At 36.5% G+C, this 19886-nt stretch overlaps 2 protein-coding genes across 5 annotated transcripts in view; one reads left to right on the top strand and one right to left on the bottom strand.

The window, feature by feature from the left end:
- Positions 1–2646: 2646 nt before the first annotated feature.
- Positions 2647–17697, top strand: TEX33 (testis expressed 33). Of its 2 annotated transcripts, none has more exons than XM_039353113.1 (6): positions 2647–2726; positions 6432–6504; positions 9287–9930; positions 13412–13562; positions 14659–14769; positions 17526–17697. In XM_039353113.1, the coding sequence occupies exons 1-6, from the start codon at positions 2715–2717 to the stop codon at positions 17615–17617; spliced, it is 1083 nt and encodes a 360-aa protein (XP_039209047.1). In that variant the 5' UTR covers positions 2647–2714; the 3' UTR covers positions 17618–17697. The 2 variants fall into 2 exon arrangements, with proteins under 2 accessions (XP_039209047.1, XP_039209046.1); XM_039353112.1 differs by lacking the exon at positions 2647–2726 and adding an exon at positions 2733–3441.
- A 148-nt stretch (positions 17698–17845) lies between these two features.
- Positions 17846–19886, bottom strand: part of CSF2RB (colony stimulating factor 2 receptor subunit beta) — a 44774-nt gene continuing 42733 nt past the window's right edge. For all 3 annotated transcript variants that reach the window (XM_039353109.1, XM_039353110.1, XM_039353111.1), the window contains one exon: positions 17846–19479. In XM_039353109.1, the coding sequence (XP_039209043.1) occupies positions 18462–19479 (1018 nt within the window). In that variant the 3' untranslated portion in view covers positions 17846–18461. The remainder of the gene's footprint in view (positions 19480–19886) is intronic.

Below are 19886 nucleotides of genomic sequence, written 5' to 3'. Positions count from 1 at the left end.
AACTGGAAGCTTATGTTGACATAAGTAGAACAACAATGTTATGTTTTAATAATATTAGAGACTGCATATAAAACTCAATCAAGACCATAACTCACTAAACAAAACATTTTAATGGGCTAAAGTATTACTAGGGAAAGGACCAACACATGTCATGAAAATGTATTCTAGTTCCAAGTAACCTTGGTATTGCTTCAAAGAAGGTTGTTTCCTGTGAATTCACACACCAAATTTCCAATAGTGGTAAGGTACAAAGAATCCTCTTCTGAGAGACACATTCAGAGAGAGATTTATGATGGTTAACATACTTTAGGCTCTGTCATTTAGGCTTTAAAGATGATATCCAGGAATTTTGAGACAGATATCTTCAAAGTTGCTTTGCATGTTATAGGTTAAGATATTGGTAGTTGTCCATGCACTCTGGCGCAGAAGATTTTATAAATCAGTGTGCCTTACTGCTAAATAATTGTGATGTGGTCAGGCTCCAGGTATGTACCTTGTTCTATGTAAGCAGCTATATTCAATCTTCAAATGTATGAAACCCAGGAAAACCAGTTCACTAATGATTCTACCACGTGTATATACAATGCAAGAATTCTGTATCAAGCTATCAGACATTATAATGTGAATCTTAATATATATAAATCAAAGCCACCTTTATTCTCATATTCCTTCTATTTTCAATATTTGGGAATGAATTATTTGCAACCAAGATAGCACTTTTCATGTTCCTGATGAAACCCAAGAGTTTTGAAAGTACATATACTAATAGGAAAAGTCTAATGAGCAGCAACAGTGTACAGGGTTAGATTAAGACTTATTATGGGGACAGATTGCTGATCAACTGGGAAAAGGGGTAAAGGCAAACTGTGAGTGCATGCAGTGGAGCATCCTGGAAGAAGACCTGCAGGACTGGCTACTTCAGTTTGCTGTGGAATTGTCATATTTGACAATCCCAATTTTCTCGTTGGTTTACATGACATCCTCACTGGGCCCATGGTCCAAGAATGTGATAACAAAGCTACCATTAGGTATATCAGTTTTAAAATAATTTTCTCTTCCCTTTTCCTGTTCCACCAAAATTTTGAGTTGTATAAAATCCAAATACATTATCACTCATCTTGGAAGTGACATTAAGAGATAAATCTGTTTTTTCACATATAACCAATTTTCACTTTCCTGTAACAAAATCAAACGACAATCATTCATGGTTCCAAACCATTGCAAGAGAGGCCTATGCAACATCCTGGTCCAATGCAAGGGATAGAACCAAGTTTCAAGGTCTATGGAAAGCCAATAAAATTGGGATTATCTGAATCTTGGGGGTATGCTGTTCCAAATACCATGATAGGAGAAGGCTTGCCCTTTGTCCGACCAACTGGTAGTTTCATAGAAGGGATCCAAAACATGTCTACCCTATTGGATCTCATGTAATCAGAAAAAAAATCAGAAATAGATTGTTTTGCAAATAAGCTAGCCCTGTGCTATGAAGAGCTCTGTAGATGGCAATCAGCACTATGAATAATATCCAAGACCCTCTTAAGACAGTGCAGCTCACAAAGTAATGGTATTGTACATTTATATGCACTTGATTTTTCCATGACAACCTGTGCCATGCATTCTGAATTAACTGTGGCTTTTGGATGGTCTTCAAGGGCAATCCCATGTAGACTGGATTGTAATAGTCCAAGTGGCATGAATAACTTGTTTGTAGGGCCTCCTGATCCACAGAAGCAATTGGTTCCACAAGATGGAATTATTCAAAGGCCCTCTTGGCCACAGCTACCAGAAGCTAAAAACCCAAGAGACGCATAAATTGAGATAGTTAAGTGGAAATCTGTTGTTTCTCATTAAGCCTTTTGTCAAACCTGCAACAAACCTGACTGAAGCCATCGTTCTCATTTTCGGTTACCAGAAGATTGGGGGGAGGAGGAATGAGACATTTTATGCCAGCCTAAACAATTCTGTGTCCCGTGGGAAACAAGGTCATTTCTGTTCCCTTGACTGGAGGATTGAGCCTAATGTCAGAAAGCCCATCAAACTGTTCTATTGGGAAACGTAGTTGATTGCATAGGTAATTGGGTGGGAATGTTGACTTTGTATTACTGTTGTTTTTGGAGTGAACTTTAGTCTTCATTTCACTTTTCACTGTGCCAATACTTTGTAACCAATAAACATGTTCTTAGAGGAAAACTCAAGCCTTGGAGTTCTGTTTTAATTGGTCTCATCTATCGGAACCATGACACCTTGCACAATCTACACATACAGTATACATATGCATGTGTCTGTGCTTAGAGTTCTTTCAAAAGAGCTATTCAGGCCAGAAAGCCACTTGCTGTCAAAAATTATGTCTGTGTAGTCACTGAGTTGAGTTCTCCTCAAAACTATGCAAATGAAACATTCCCTGCCTGAAAGATATATTTGTATGAAGTCTGATATTCAAAACACTATTCTTAAATAATCATTCTTGTATTATGACAGTAAACGGACAACCAAAGCTCCAACACTTTTGATAGGCAAACTTCAGCTACTGAACATCTTTCTCAGAGGGGCACTCTGTTTACTTGAGTCCCCATAGCAACTCTAGCTCACAGAGGGAAATGTGTTTCTTAGCAACCATCCTTGGTAATTACATATAGTTCCATTTCTTTGTCTCCCTAGACTTGGCAAGGACCTACTTGATTCATGAAAACTCCACTGGCACCTCAGTTGAGACCATGGCAGCAGAGGTGAGATACATGTTTGTGAGGAGGGCTTAACTTGGTGCATCTCAGAGAAAAAAGTAACCCCTCCCAGTCAGGCAGTTACACACAAAGAAAGGTGCTGATGCTCTATGACCTACACAAAGCCTCTTAGTTTTTAGGCCCAGGTCACAACAGTGAGCCTTGCTGTGCTCTTGCTGCCAGTCCAGGCCACATGTGGCAGGCATGTGGGGCTCTCCTTGGCCACCTCTGGCAACTGATTTGGAGCCACATCTGGTTGGCAACTCTGGGACATGCCTGGCATGTATATAGCTCATTTATAATCATAACTGTGCTTTTCCCAGCCAGAGGTTTTGTAAACCTGGCCAGGCATCTGTATGAGCCTAAAAAGACCAGTGGCTTGTTTCAGGGTCAGAAGGGGCTTGAAGAAATTAATCACTTACTTGAGTACCAGCAGACACCAGAGATGGCTAGCCCCTTCCTCCATTATGGACATGACCCTGAGGAGATTAGCCCTGTACTCCGATACCTACAACATCCTGAAGAATTTACTGTCTTATACCAAAAACCACCAAAATCTGAGGCAGAGATTGATACTGCAAGCCAGCAGTCAGAGGAAATCAATCCTGTACTCCAATATCTACAACAGCTGGAGGAAATTGGCAGCAACCTGCTTCAACGGGATAGCTGCCTCATATCTTCCTGCCCAAGAATTGTCAACAAAGTGGAGACTGTGACTCAGGTGAAATACATGGGGATTGGCCAAGTCTATCTTTGCAACTTTTTCAGGATCTTCAGGGGGAAGCAAATCACCTATAGTGGTGATTTAGAGACAAGGAAATAAGGGAAGGTAATAAAGATCTATATTCAGCAAAGATCCAAGAGTTAAATCTTCAAAGGCCTTAGTTTTATCTTGCCAATATATCTAAGCAAATGGAATTGAAATCATAAAAAATAATTTTGTTGGTCCTGAAAATCCTCAACACTGTGTATGATGCAGTAGTTAAGCTCATGTTTATTATATTGCATTACTTCAGTAAACATTGCCTAATGTAAATATACATTGTGTATGTGTGTATCCATACACACACATTAATGTAACACCTATATTAAGTCAAGTGCAAGTGTAATATTCCTGTCTGTATTATAAAATGGTCAGGACGTAGACATGCAAAGCTAATTTGCTGATTTTACTGTCATAATTATGAAGGCTATAACTAAAAGGCTAGGAATTGTGGTAAGTCATTTGCTGTGTAGCCAACTAAAGTATTTCTTTTTTTTAAAAAAAAAAATTGAATTTATATGCCACTTCAATTACCAGTATAATTGTAGAAATCATTCATATTAGAGTTGGAATTGCTGTATATTTGATCTTATTAAATCTTGCCTGCCTGATCTTCTCAACTTTATATTTTTTTGTTCATATTCCCCTATAAGTGGAACTCTAAATATTTGGCAGATCTATCCTTTTTAATATGGTTAATAGGTTTTTTTTAATCTATTCTGGTTTCCCACCATTCTACTTCTCTTTCCATTCCTGAATTAAAATCCTTCCTTCCAGAGTAGATTTTTATCAAGCAGTTGTCCCTCTTTATTCATATAGTCTTATCTCTGGTCCATACAAAAATATCATCTATTCTATTTTCTTACTTCCTTTTAAATCTAAATTCTTTTTTGTATCTTTTTTGTAATCATGCTTAGATTATTTTTGCTATTTAGTATAGGTTGGAACTTATTTAACTTTATACAATACAATTTTATGTGATATACAATTCTATCCTTTTTGAGACCACCAAATTGATTTGAGAGGGTTGGGTATAATTTTGTAGAAGTAAAGTTAATTCTTGTTTACATTTTCAAAAATCTTATAAGCAAGCTCAAGTTTGAAGAAGGAACAAATAAATATCGTAGACTTGATGTATTTGGGAAGAACTGGTTAAGCTGAAGAATAAGGATGGCTACTTTTGAAACCCTGATCAATGGTTGTAGGAGAGGAAAAGTCAACCCATTGGCCTCTTGCCTGTGAAATGTGCAAGATTTTATTCTTTTCCCTCCACTTTTTTCACATTTACAGTTCAAGATGTGTTAGCATCAGTACACCAATTATACCCTATTATACATCAACCTGAGAAGCTGTGGTGATAAGGTTCTATTCCGGTGTGTATTGGGGAAGAAACAGGCTGAAGGTGAACAATCCAAGCAAGATGAAATTACAGTTGCTACTAAGTGCAGTGGTCCTTTTGCCAGTTGCAAATGCCAGAAACATGTGTTTCAGGTTCAGCTCTGGTTTGCAATATATTTCAGGCTGCAGTTTAAATTGTTGTGTGTGACTTAACAAAACCCTATATAATTTACTGCCAAAGAACTTTAGGGCATATGTCTTTTAACCAGTACTTATATGTAGTTAATTGAAGAAAAAAAGTTAGTAGCTTTCCATTACCCAAAAATTAATTGGAGTGAGGCTTAGAGGAAATTCCTCTTCATTGTAGTCTTCATTGTGGTTTTGTGGAATGGATTTCCATGAGATATGTGGCTAGGCCTGAACCTGTTGATTTTCTAGAAGCTAATCAAAAGCTTCCTGAAGGCTTTTTAGCTAATTAGAATAGTATTACTATTCTATCGTTTTCTTCTGCGAACCCAGTGAGCACAGGCATCAGGCTTGCAAGTCTTTGCTTTTTATTAGGATTATTGAATCTATTAAGCTGGGGACCCCTGATCTAGAGGCTGGAGGCATGTATTGTTTCAGGTCCTGACTTAATGAGAGATCAAGGGGATAAGGACTCAGAAAGGCTCCTCATTGATGCTTCCCAATATTACTTATTCCCAGGTTTCTTTTGGCCTCTTGCCTGCTGCCTTTTAGTCATATAATGGTCCTGTTGTGAGGGTTCCGGTATTAATGGTGGTAGTGGGCTACATTTTTATCATGGTTAAATTTTTACAACCATGGATTTAAAATTTTAAATTAATGGAATGATATAGATTTTATTTGGGAGTTGAGGCATGTTTCAATTCTGATGTTTCTTTGCCTTTTGTGATATAATTGTTGTTATTACTGTGCTGGAATCTTTATGAATGGGTGACAGATATATATTATACCTCTTTTAACATTCAGCCCTTCTTACCCTCCCCTGAAAAATAATGTTGAAAATATTGGCAATGGCCATGCAGCAGCATAATTGCTGCAGTTTCCTCCCTTGTCCCCAGATTCTTGACATAATGGTTTAGACAAAAGAGGCAACTTCAGAAAGCTTATCAGCCTTACTTTATGACAATGTTTTTTCAGTTCAGCATCAGTAAGCATAACAGTTAAGGGATGCATTTTCAATAACTGCCCTTCTAGCCCCTGTTTAACTGGTTTACCTGGGACATTAAAAAAGATTAAATGCTAATGTATTTTTTTATTTAATCCTAAATACAATGCATTCAGTGTATATAGTACATAGTAATACTTTTAAAAGTATATGAAAATACTGTATAATTTAATACAATACATGTAATTATAAAACACAATAGTTGCCTCCAATAAAAGCTGATGTTCAAATGTTTATAGAAAAATCAGGTAATATATTAAGAGCGAATTGCAGATTTAATTAATTCTAAATATTGTAAGATTTTGCTATTTGGGCTTAAACAAGCCATACAAATTCTCAGATCCTTATTTGTGCAGGAACTTACAAGTATTTTACATGTAAATAATCAATACTTTATTTCTTTGGGGGGGGTGCATAACAGGTGCCCATGGACACAGCCTTCCCAGTGCCTGCCACCACATATCATGTAAACAAAATGACTTATCATCCAGCAGGTAGGAAATATAAAATTGATGGGAAGTTTCCATTTTCTCCACTGTTTAGTGAAGATTGATATAGATTCCTAGATTCTATGAGCTATTTGCTGATGTCTGATCAATCTTTTGTCAAACTAAAGAAAACAAAAGACATGACCGTTATCCCAACCATTACCTCCAGACATGCGAATAGAATAGATCTGGAAGGGACCTTAGAGGTCTTCTAGTCTAGCCCTCTGCTCAAGCAGGAGAACCTATACCATTTCAGACAAGTGATCGTCTAGTCTCTTCTTAAAAACCTGCAGTGATGGCGCACTCATGATTTCTGAAGGCAAGCTGTTCCACTGGTTAATTGTCCTCACTGTTAGGAACTTTCTCCTTAATTCCAGATTGCTTCTCTCTTTGATTAGTTTCCAACTATTGTTTCTTGTCCTGTCCTCTGGTGCTTTAGTGAATAATTTGACCCCCTCATCTTTGTGGCAGCCCCTCAAATACTAGAATACTGCTATCATGTCATCTCTATTTCTTCTTTTCTTTAGACTAGCCAAACCCAAATCCTGCAGCCATTCTTCATATGTTTTAGTCTCCAGTCCTTTAATCATCTTAGTTGCTCTTCTCTGTACTTTTTCCAAAGTCTCAACATCTTTTTTGTAGTATAGTGACCAAAATTGGTTGCAGTATTCCAGATGTGGTCTTACTAGGGTTTTATAAAGCAGTACTAATATTTCACGTGATCTTGATACTATGCCTCTGGTTATACAACCCAGGATTGTATTAGCTTTTTTGGCTGCTGCTGCACACTGTTGGCTTATATTCAAGTGATCATCCACTAGGACTCCAAGGTCCCTCTTACAGTTACTGTTTTTGAGCCTGGTCTTACCTACTCTGTACTTATACTTTTGATTTTTCCTGCTTAAATGTAAAACTTTGCTCTCCTCCACATTAAATTTCATTTTGTTGGATAGGGTCCATTGTTCAAGTTTGTTAAGCTTGCCTTCTGACATGGCTATTCCTGCCAGTTTATTCCTGCAAATTTGATGAGTTCCCCTTCTATTCCCTCATCTAAATCATTTATGAAGATATTGAAGAGTACTGGGCCTAAGACGGAGCTTTGTGGTACCCCATTGCTTACTTCTCTCCATGTGGATGTAGTACTATTAAGGACAACTCACTGAGTGTGGTTTGTCAGCCAGCCGCAAATCTATCTGGTGGTGATGTTGTCTATTCCACATATTTCTGGGTTGTAATTTTTGGAATTTCTTTCCTAGCCAGACAGCAATTGTGAAAGTTATGTTCCCATAACTCTGGAGGATGGCTGAATTCAAATTATTAGTTCAAATCTGGCAATTGTCCCTGCAAATCCATATTTCTACCAAGACTAGATGGTGATGTGTAGAGAGACTCAAGGACCTTAAAGACTTGAGTTCAATTTAAACTGTGACATTTTTATAAGCTTGCAATTTATAGGCTTGATCTGGCATCTTATAATTTGACCTTGCAATACAACCTGAGTGTGTTGCTGTGCACTGCTATCTACTGATAATGCCATTCATGTGACGATACCAATCACCATGTTGCAGGCTTGGAATTGTTGTTTTCCTCCTGGATGGTGCTACAACCTCCATAAATGTTTGTGCAGTAGAATCTGCAATGCACCTTCAATGTCCAGTTGTCTGACAAATCTTCTTTTTATTAAAGAACAGGGGAAATGGCTAAGGGAGCTGAGGGTCTGGTCAACTTCATTGCCACAGAGATCCATGGGGTACAGAAGAAGTAGTCGCACAAGAAACTAGGAGAAGCAATTAAAGCCTTAATATTCAGCAATGTGGAACATTTCATTTAAGACGAATTCAAGTGCTAATATGAAGGGGGAAGAAACCCTCTTTATTGACTTTTTCAAAACTATGGGTGATTTTTCCATTCCTCCATCATTTCTTGCCTTGTCTACCTTTTTTTCAAGCCAGGAAGTCTAAATATTTTACTTTTTCTTCACATAATTATTTCACTCCATCATTTCAGCCGATTGTTTATTTCTTCTTTGGTCAGTTTTGTTTTAGGTTTTTTTTTTGTGTGTGTGTACCTTTCAAAGTTCTATAATACATTTAACAATATATGTATTGTTTTTATATTTAACAATAAATATTTAACAATTTATATATTAAATTATATATTAAATTAAATATTAATGTTTAAAATTTAACAATAAATATTATTCAAGTCTGGTTTTACCATAAATTTATATAATAACCTTATACCATATTACTGGTTTTACTATCTGTTATTATCCAAGCAAATCCAGTAAAGGGGTCTCATGGGAGAAAAAAAATACATCTTTCTTTTGCATTGTTTTGCAGAAACTTTTGCATAATTCATAAAACGTGGACTATGCAATTTTCCAAAATATATCTCTGGAAGATTCTTGATGGTTGAACATCATACACAAAGATGGAATTATTGAAATGATTTTCTTGTTTATTACTCTATATGTCACTTAGCAGATGTGCTATTGAATGCCTTTTTGGAAGAAAAAGAAAAAAAAGTTTCTTCAGTCTGGTATACTTCCCCTATGTTATAGATTGCAAGTTTAATACTCTTCAGTTACTATACAATAGACATAATCACTTAGAAAGGAGTCAGATTGGGGAAGGTTAGAATATAAAGTGTTAGTTGGAAAATTGATTGGAGGAATAGAAGTAAATATCAGAAAAGAGGTCATGACTAGCAGGCTGGTAGCTATCATCTGGAGATAGAGGACTTGTAATATATAAATACCTCCAATATTTTATCCTCTGTCTTCCAGAAAAGCCTGGCTACAAAAACAAGGAGCAGGTTACAAATAACAAGACTGGGGTGCCATCTAGCAAAGCGCTTCCCTCAAGGACCTCCAGTGCAAGCTCTTGGGACATCTCCAAGAATCCGGAAGGGGATAAAACAAGAGATGAATTCATCTGCCAAACACCTCCTTCCACACAGTTCTTTCCAGCAAAAAGCCACAATAAACAGAACCACAATTCCAAAACTCCTTCTGTCCAATATATTCACCATGAATCACCTAACATATGTGTTGGAAGAAGGTATAGCTTAGACAGCAAAATTTCTCTTGAAAATCACCAGAAGGGAAGAGCTGCAAGTTCCCAAGAGCATGCCAAGTCTATCCAAGAAAAAACAGAATCCAACAATTTTAATTCAGATGAATCAACAGGCAAGTTACATCATTCTGTACGGGCTGAGTTGCTCAGTTCCCCCACAAAAAATATAAAGAGCAGCTGTGAAGATACTGAAGAAAAATCTGTTCTGAATGCCAAAGGCTCCTTGGCTTCAGGTATACAAAATGTTAAAGCAGAAGGGAAGCCCCTTCAGGAAAAGAGAAGCAGTTTGATGCCTGCCAATATCAAAGCCAAATATGGCACCACAGTAGTGGAAAAGCTGATATCAGAGGAACAGGTAAACAAAATAATTTCAGTTGGGGGCATGGTGATTAATAGCACTCATAGATGGTGCTTTTAAATGTTTTGAACTTCAACTCACATAAATTTCAGGTGGAGAAAGCCTCAAAGAGACCAAATCTTGTCTCGTTTTAAGAATAAATAACTCTACTATCATCCAGGTTTTCATGGCTCACGGCTGCCATCAGATGCACAAAATACAGGCAGTCCTCAACTTCCGAACACAATTGAGCCCAGAATTTATGTTACTAAATAAGAAACCGATTGAGTTTTGCTCCATTTTACGACTTTTCTTGCCACATTTGTTAAGGGAATCATTGCAGTTGTTAAGTTAATAACATGGTGTTTATGTGTATCTGGCTTCCCCATTGATTTTGCTCGTCAGCAGGTCGCAAAAGAGGATCACATGACCCAGGGCCACTGCAACTCTCATAAATGTGAATCAGTTGTCAAGCATCCAAATGCAAATCATGAGATGAGACAACAGTCATAAGGGTGAAAAATGGCCGTGTCATTTTTTTCAGTGCCATTGTAACTTAACAGTCACTAAATGAACTATTGTAAGTAGAGGACTACCTGTATAGTGCAGATAATGGAGTATTATGTATCTATACCCAGCTATTGGCAAAGGTGAGAAAAGAGGAGAAAATGGTGAAAGGAGAGGTAAAAGTCGGAATTAGCTATTATCAGTGATAAGCAGACATAAAGAAATAAAGTTAAGAAAGTTAAACGTGATACATTCTTGCAACTGAACATGGTTAGCATATATGTAAAATGTGTTAATCTGACAAACAACTGTGGAATATCCCATTTCCTTCTGGATCCGCACGTGCTGTGGGGGAGCGGGTGGCATGGTTTCTGGTCTTGTGGATTCTAAAAATAAATACTCTGAACTGGAAGGGATTTGGAGCATGAGCCAGCCCCTTCCACCATCACCTGGCTTGTTTCATCCAGAAAGCAGTTCAAAACCCTCCAAATAATTTCCAGTTTGGAGGATTTACTTTTGGAAACTCTCAGACTGGCCCATAGAACTGCACAATCCAGAAAAGTCTTGATATACTCCTGAAGCTTTACAAGTTCAACAGTCACTCTTCTGAAATTAGAAAAAGATTAAGAGCTATTTGTTATATGATATTACACATTAGGATAGCCAAATGTTCTTGTATTTAAACGTTATATTTCTTTGCAAGGCTAATTTTGAGATTCAATTTCATTACATTCTATTTATAAGAATATCACTGTAGTTTATATATTAGATAAAACATATACTTTTACTTGTTAAACTACAGCTTAGAAATTTGTTTTTAGAAACTCATTCTCCAGTTAGGGCAGCCTTCCAGGTGCCTTTCAAATATGTTGACCCATACTGTCCATCACCTCCAACCAGCATGAATATTGTTATCAAGCAGTGAAAGATGGCACTAGGCTTTTTTATTTTTATTTTTATTTTCACAAGGAAAATTATGGTTACTTCAGTGATGCTTATCTGAAGAAGACCTCTTGAATTTATAGGGCTGTCTTTTGAGGAAACAGATATTATATTGCAAGGAATTTATGTAACTATAGTATAATGCTAAACATTAGCTGAATAATTAAGCAGGGAGTTGGAAAGCAGGATTTCATTTACATCATGAGCAAAATAGTTTAAAGAAATGTATATTTGTATAAGAAAGGTTTAAAGAAATGTTCGGTTATATAACTGAAAAGACACAAGGCCAATGTCACATATATTTACAGTTGTTGTTGTTGTTAATTGCGAAGTCGTGTCCGACACATCGCGACCCCATGGACAACGTTCCTCCAGGTCTTCCTGTCCTCTACCATCTTCTGGAGTCCATTTAAGTTCACACCTACTGCTTCAGTGACTCCATCCAGCCATCTCATTCTCTGTCGTCCCCTTCTTCTATTGCCCTCAATCTTTCCCAGCATTAGGCCCTTCTCCAGTGAGTCCTTCCTTCTCATTAGGTGGCCAAAGTATTTGAGTTTCAACTTCAGGATCTGGCCTTCTAAAGAGCAGTCGGGGTTGATCTCTTCTAGGACTGACCGGTTTGAACGCCTTGCAGTCCAAGGGACTCGCAGGAGTCTTCTCCAGCACCATAGTTCAAAGGCCTCAATTCTTTGGCGCTCAGCCTTTCTTATGGTCCAACTTTCACAGCCATACATTGCAACTGGGAAAACCATGGCCTGGACTATACGATATTTACAGTACTGCTTTATATTTATTAAATCTATACCACCAAATTTTACAATTCACAGTCCTTTACAACAATAAAAGCACAAAAGTACATAATAAAATAAAATAAATAAATTTAACAATCAAGGCAAAACAATTTAATAAAAACATATCCATTTCAGATCACAGCAATCATAGGATCCCACCAATATGAAGTGGCATTTGCTCTTAAAAGCTTTCCAGAATAGTTCAAATTGCTTTAAGAGCTCAGTTTTAATAGTTTTATGGAACAATGTCCAATTTTTCAGCAGTCTAGTTTCCATGCAGTGAGTATTCTATAGGGCAGTGATGGCGAACCTTTTAGAGATCGAGTGCCCAAACTGCAACCCAAAACCCACTTATGCAACGTTGGGTGCCAGATGGGTGTGGCCCATTGGGTGGGCGTGGCTCCGGTGGTAACGGCAGACTGGGCGGGACTGAAAAGTTCAATCAATCAATTCCAACTTTGCAAGATCTTTTTTTTCCCACGAGAAGTTGAAATTGACTGATTGATTGAACCTTTTTTTTTTTTTGTACATGGTGGCAGAGGCCTAAAGCGGAAAGGTTTTATAAAACCCAGCTGAAGACCTAAGACTGGGGCGACAGCGCACGTGTCCACAGAAAAGGCTCTGAGTGCCCCCTCTGGCACCCGTGCCATAGGTTCGCCACCACTGCTATAGGGAAAAAGGGTCATAACAGAGAAGTACTGGCCCTAGGCATCCAGGAATCTAAATTTTCACACTGAAGATAAGTTCCCCAGCTGGCTCTGGAAAAAATGGTCCTTTAAAATAAAAAGCAATACTGTACCTTGTACTCTAAAATCTATTGATAATAAAAAAAAAAAGTGATCACAATATAGTGTAAAGGAGCTGAAACATTTCTCAGCAACCAACATGCAGACATTTTGCACTAATGAGCAGTCTTCCAAGTATTCCATTTATATCAAAGTGACAAACATATAGCTCTGATTTATCATTTAAGTTCAATTTTATTTTAATGGAAAAATCCATAAAAATTTGGCTGTAGTCCAGTTAGTATTTGGTGGTTTGGTTTTGTTTTTATTTTTTTACTTAAATACAAAACAAGAAAAGCCTACTTTTGGTCAAATTTGCTGAGCTTAACCATCCGGGGAGTGGAAACTGCCATTATTCCTCTAGGTATGCTGAAACATATTTGATGATGGCAAGCACCTTGGGATGCAAAGTGGAGATTAAACGCATCATATCATTTATTTATTTATTTATTTATATATATATATTTTTTCCAGGCACGGCGTGCTCTTTGTGAAGCTGGACTGATCCAAGGACAGAAAAGACTCAGTGACTGGCCATTCAAATCTCTTGAGAATCCTATGACAGCTTCACCCTATGCTGATTATTATGAACTGGGTTATAATCTGAGATCCAACATTTTCCAAGGTGGGCTAAACAGATTTTCATGCTTCCTATTTTGGTCTTACATGTAGTCCTTGACTTAGGTCCACAATTGGGACCAGAATTTCTTTGTAAGTCATTTCAGTCATAAGCTGAGTCAGAACCAATTTTAGGACAATGTTTATAGTAAGAAAAACCACATGGTTATTAAGCAAAGCACATAGTTGCTACACAAATCCAACTTTCCTAATGGGCATTTTTTGCTGGAAATTGGCAAATAGGTTGCAGATCATGATTATGTGACTGCAAGACACATTGCAACCAGTTGTAAATGCAAATTGGTTGCCAAGCACCAAATTGTAGTCATGTGACTGTGGGGGTGATGCAACAGTCATAAGTGTGAGTAAAGTTCATAAGTCACTTTTCTGAGGCTGTTGTAACTTTGAACAGTCATTAAATGAATGGTTGCAGGTTGTGGACTACCTGTAATAATAATAGCACGATTTGGTGCTGGTACTTTAAGAGATCTCTTCTGCCTTCAGAGGAATTATTTTCACAGATTAAGGAATTATTTTCACAGATTACTTTTGATTTTTCTGCTTGTAGGATCAAATTGTCATCTTCAATGTAGCCTGGGAGTTAGTATCATAGTGTCCCACAGACTTCTGCTTGTTTCTGTCACTCGGTGGTGAAGGGCATTGAGCACTGTTATTCAAAACACTGAAGTTGCCTTTTGTTTTTTTGTTTTATTTTGTTTTGCTTTGCTTAATATGCAAATGACCATATCAAAAAGTATTTCTCCCAACAAAAGATTTGACCCCAATCCCAAATTTAGTCAGTATCAAATATAAAAACCTGTCACTGCTTAAAATTCAATAAAGTATGACTAGTGCTTTTTTTGTAAAAAAAAAAAAAAAAAAGTGCTGGAACTCACACACTTCATACATCCTGCCTTGCCTACCCTAAAAGGTTCCATCCAAAAAAGGTGCCGGAACTCCGTTCTGGGCGTTCTATGACAAAAAAAAAAGCACTGAGTATGACTAACCTTTTCTTGTTTGTCCTCAATCTCTCTTGATTCCAATGATTTAGAGCAAAAATTATTATAGCAGAAGTGAACAATGTCCAAATATTCTTTCTGTAGGAGGGCCATTAGAAACAAAAAGCTTGATGAAGGATTCTTATACCCCTGATGTAATAAAGAGGGCAGTACGGGATCCCAAACGCTGGCATGGAAGGAAGACTGATGATCTAGGTAAGGAAATCTAGAAACTGCAAAGGAAAACTAGAAGGAAACATGCTTAGCTTTTTTTTTTAATGTTTTATTGATTTTCTAATTTTACATTTAAGTATTTAAAAAGCAGCGTGGTGGCTGAGTTAATCAAAAATTCAATGACATACAAGTATCTTTAGTACAAGATACTACCACATTAAATATTTCCTCTCTTTTCCCCTTAGTATTTATTGTCCGATGTTTAAACTAATACAATTCTTATTATATCAATTAAATAAAAATAACATTCTTACATTTATTAATAATTTTTAGGTTATACACCTCCTGGTTATTTTAACATTCAGTTTTTATAGACAATCAATGTCCTAATTAGTTTTTCCCAATTATTAGTTTCCCATTAATATTTAAATTTAACATTTGATATTTATAATTTCCAAGTTTTAAGTGACCAAAATTCCCTTTATCACAATTCATCCCAAAGTCTAATATTCAGGATACACGTCTTATCTATTTGAATATATTCTATTTCTCGCCATCTTACATCATCTAATTAATAATGCAATATAACTTCCTTATTTTCTATTAATTTCCATATGTCTTAAATTTAGTAACCAAAATTTCTCTTGTTTCAACATTAAATACTTCCTCTCTTTTTCTCTTAATGTCTACTATCTCATATTTAAGCTAATACAGTTTATTTATTTATTTATCAGCTAAGTAAAAACATGTTTATTACATTTATCAATAAATGTTTAGCTTATATATATATATATCTTAATTACTTTTACATTCAACCTTTATAAACAAATCAATATTCAAATTTAACTTTTGATATTTATACTTCCAAGTTTTAAATGACCAAAGTTTTCTTTATCTCAGTTCATAACAAAAATCTAGTACTCAAAGTACACATCTTGTCTATTTGAGTATATTCTATTTTAATCCTCATTAATAAATCACAACCCCAATTTTCTTCAGCTTTATTCTAGCTTTCTTTCTTTGCCAACTTGCCTTCCATATCCATGCTTTAAATCATGAAATAGTTCTCCCTCTGTTATTATATATGTTGTTTGAGATAAAAGAGGCCATCCAGTCGTCATTTTTTTGGAAGAGCTAACAAATCGTCTCTCTATTTTTCCATCTTTACGTAGTTGTCCTGAAATGTTTATCTTTCCTTCAATCTTTTCTTTTTCCTGATCCTCGGGTTTCTTCTGGTTTATATAGAAAGTCTTTTCCATTTTCAGTGTTATCAGTCCCTTTTCTGGGTTTTCCTTTAACTGTGTTTGTTGATCAGTTGAATCTTCTATCACAGTATTTGATTGTTCCACTTCTTCTATTATATTCTGTGTAGCTGATTCTTTAGTTGTAATTAAAATTTGGGTTCATATATATAGGCTGACATCTTGTTCTTTTCTGTAGCTTCTTATTTCATCAGTAGCTGTAAGAATAGTTTCATAAATTGCTTTCAACATAAAAAGAATCTGTTCCTGATCTTCATTCATGTTCTCTTAGTGGTATGTTAGATTAAAAGCTTTACAATCAGAGAAGGAAAATAATTTTGTCACTGAGTATGGAACACAGCTGGGCTTCTCACAGCTGATATCTGTCAAGGTTGCGAAAGTCTTATCTATAATTTGGGCTTCAAGCCAAGTCTCTTTTATACAATAACAAGTTGTAATATCAGGTTTAGCCACAAGATGTCGCCCACATTGTTTAAGATTTTTGTTTTGGTTTTTTTTAAGTCCAAAATTTTTATAATCCTTTTTCAATTTTACTTCTTTTTTTGTAGGTAAAAACCCAAATCTTCAATAAGAATAAGAAATCTTTTAGTCCTCAAATTTTAGAAAGATAAAAATCCAGTTAGAATCAAGTTATTCTTTCGGCATTTTAAACTCTCCTGGATAGTCAGTCGCTGCTGTTTTTAGAGGGTGGGATAAAATTTCCCTTCCCTCTCTCCACAGGGGGGAAAATACTTTGGGCAGCTTATACAAGTGGAAAAAATAATTAGGATTGAAGAAAGGTTCAGATATCACCCAGTTTCATCCGTGCTGCTTTATAGGTGTCTGGTAGTAAGTTTGACTTTGGCTGTCTGCAGTCTAGTGACGGACCATATTTCTATGGCCGGTCTTTCGTTCACCTGTTTAGAGGGCTGCCCCGGATCAAGCAGAAGGGCTACCGCCCTCCCGTGATCAAGTGGGGATCTGCTCTGTGCTTGTCGCTCCTACAGGGCAACTTTCGACCCTTTCCAGGGTCCACCAGTGGTGCAAAATCAGATGTGGAAGACAGAGCTCATCTTCCAGCAGCTGCGGCAGCCACAGCGGCAAACCAGAAGTCATGCTTAGCTTTTCTTCCTGTCAATGTAGATTATGTATAGATCTTCAGTATTATTACAATCTAAATATTTAGATTTAATCCATTTCCTAGTTTACAAACTTCAAACTATATGCTTAGGAACAGATTTAAAATAGTTTATATGAATTTCTGTACAGTATTCCCTTTCAATGATCCTTACATAATTTCACTACAATGTCTATAGAAGCAGTTTTGCTGTTACTTTTTCACTGGTGACTCTTTCCCAGCTTCTCCAAAAAGTTAAGGATGTAGAACTCAATAAAAATCCAGTCCAGTCTAGCAATGATTCTGAATCAGCATAGGATTTTTTTTTTTTAGCTGAAAAAAGTATATAGAAAATTCTTGAATTTGTAGCTTGTCCAATAATATTTTATTATAATTTTGATGATGATTGTTGCTGTTGTTGTTATTTTGTATCTCATTAGGGAGATGGTTCCAGAAAAATGCCCTAAATCTTAACCTGCAGAAAGCTTTGGAGCAAAAATATGGGGAAAAGAACAAAGGCAGCAAATCCTAAAAAGGCATAAAAGAGGCATATGAGCCCTTGGTGAAAGTTATCTGCCTCTCCGTCGCAGTGAAATAAATCTCATTGCAGTCTCTGTCCTTCTATGTACTTATCTATATTGATAACACTACAAGTAGGTTCAGATGAATACAGAAAGCTTGTTTGTCGTACTACTGACACTTTATAGACACCTGATTATACAAACTAGCATATAAGGTTTTAAAAGTACATAATTACATAACTATTTGCTACCAAATATATTGTTCATGGATCCAGTTTAAAAGTTGGTGACTCTTAATTAGTCATGTAACATATGAAAGCTTTGCAGAAGAAGTAGACTTCTTTTTAATTGCACATAAAAAAAATCATAAAAATTCTGGGGTGGTTGATACCTTCCTAAATATTCAGTCCAATTGCAGGCTGATATCTGCAAAGGAAAGTCCAACCTTTATTGGTAGAAGTGGATGTAGTATGAAAACAATGCAATAATACCCAAAATATTGCCTCAGCAATGAGGAAGTTTTCTATAGTGAAGCATGTTTTTGCATTAACAAAATCCATTGTATAAGACAATTATTGACTTCTGCCCAATAGGCTAGATAAAACCATTTGTTTTCTAATGAAAATTTTATTGTTGAAAAGAGGCCATTATGAAAGAAATCCAGTGACTGTTATATACCAAAAGCAAAGTCATATTATCATAATTTGCTTCTCTCTCTGACATATATTTGATATCAGTTTGTTTTCTTCTGATTATATAAAAATAATCCTTCCACAGCATAAAAGAGAGGAAGATTATGTATTCAAGGACTTGAGAGTTTTTATTGAGGAACATGTTTCACATGTCTTGGCAGACCTAGGAGGTGACCTGTAACTTATTGTCAGCAAATTTTGTCTCCAAAGGGTATTTGGTGACTTTTGGAAAGCTTTCTGGAGGCTGGTGGCCCACAGGTGCTTCTTGACCCTTACTGTCTTCTTTGGTCTTGGAGCCAGGAAAGAAGCAGTATTCACCCTCTTGATATAAGAAAAGTGGGCTTCTGCCACCAACATTGAATATAAGAATGTCCTGCTTAGATTCCTCCATGGCAAAAGCTAATCCATCCTTTGGTATAGCACCTGAGGTAGCAGAAAAACTCATAAGATAGTCACTAGATTCTTCCTGGGATATTGCTGAGAGATCACTGATACTTTGATCCATAACTGGGGGGGTTGGTTTTAATGTCTTTTGACATAACTCTGAATTTGAGAGATTTTCATTAGTTTTGGGTATGTGTGCAGCAACTGTTGCTGTGTTAGCACAAGGAAGCATTCTTTCCTCTGAGACCAACACAGGTAATGGCAATAAACATCCCTTTTCTTTGCTTATTGAAAGATCTACTGTAGCAATGTAATCTAATGGCAAATTTTGACAGTGGCTATTTGAGCTGGAAAGACATCCTGTAGTTTTCTCTTTCTTCAACTGTCCACTTGTCTCCTGGATTTGAGATGCTTCTTGTCCTGTAGGAAACAGCAGCTGTTCCACCTGCTGATGTACATTAGAGTCAGACAATAAAGTATTTTCCTTTTCCCCTCCTGGCTGTTGCTGAAGAGACAAAGAAGGTTGTAATCCTATACATCGCAAAGACACTGGTGTTTCCTTCAGTTCTGAAGGAGTAACTTTCAAATCCTGCTGAACAGTATGTGCAAAAGATTCTGCAGAGGAATACATGTATGGGCCATTAAAATCAAATATTTGTGTATTGGGATTAGTACAAATCTGGACTGCATTTGCTTTATTGAGAAGGTCTATCTTTTTCATATTCTGAGACCAAAGCAACTGTGGTGTTTTCTTGAACCCATCTTCAATAGCTGCTGGGCTGCCAATCAGTAATTCCCTGCAACAGGAAAGAAAGTAACCAAAGGACAATTATCATTTATTTATAAAGCCTCAAACAGAACACATCAAGGCTTAGATGAGAAAGAAATGGCAAGTGGGACAATAAAAATGTCTTTAAGAGGAAGAATTAAATGATACTTAGTACAGGTAGTCCTCAACTTACACCAGTTCATTTAGTGACAATTTGAAGTTACAACAGCACTGAAAAAAGTGACTTATGACCTTTTTCACACTTATGACCATTGCAGCATCCCGATGGTTGCATGATCAAAATTCAGATGTTTGGCAATGGAGTCATATTTAGGATGGTTGCAGTGTCCTGGGGTCTTGTGATCCCCTTTTGTGATCTTCTGACGAGCAAAGTCAATGAGAGAGTCAGATTCACTTAACAACAGTATTACTAAC

This window comes from Crotalus tigris, unplaced genomic scaffold (assembly GCF_016545835.1).
Source record: "Crotalus tigris isolate CLP2741 ecotype Arizona unplaced genomic scaffold, ASM1654583v1 scf7180000018491.14276545383:2951260, whole genome shotgun sequence".
Lineage (NCBI taxonomy): Eukaryota > Metazoa > Chordata > Lepidosauria > Squamata > Viperidae > Crotalus > Crotalus tigris.
Note: the sequence above shows the minus strand (reverse complement) of the source record. Positions and strands in the feature narration are given on the sequence as shown.

Bases quoted from the DNA above. Each gene is read 5' to 3' on its own strand.
- TEX33 (XM_039353112.1), top strand. From the start codon at position 2,914: ATGTGGCAGGCATGTGGGGCTCTCCTTGGCCACCTCTGGCAACTGATT. The intron at 3,442-6,431 runs GTGAAATACATG...GGTGCATAACAG, and splicing joins AAGTGGAGACTGTGACTCAG to GTGCCCATGGACACAGCCTT. The intron at 14,770-17,525 runs GTAAGGAAATCT...GTATCTCATTAG, and splicing joins AAGGAAGACTGATGATCTAG to GGAGATGGTTCCAGAAAAAT.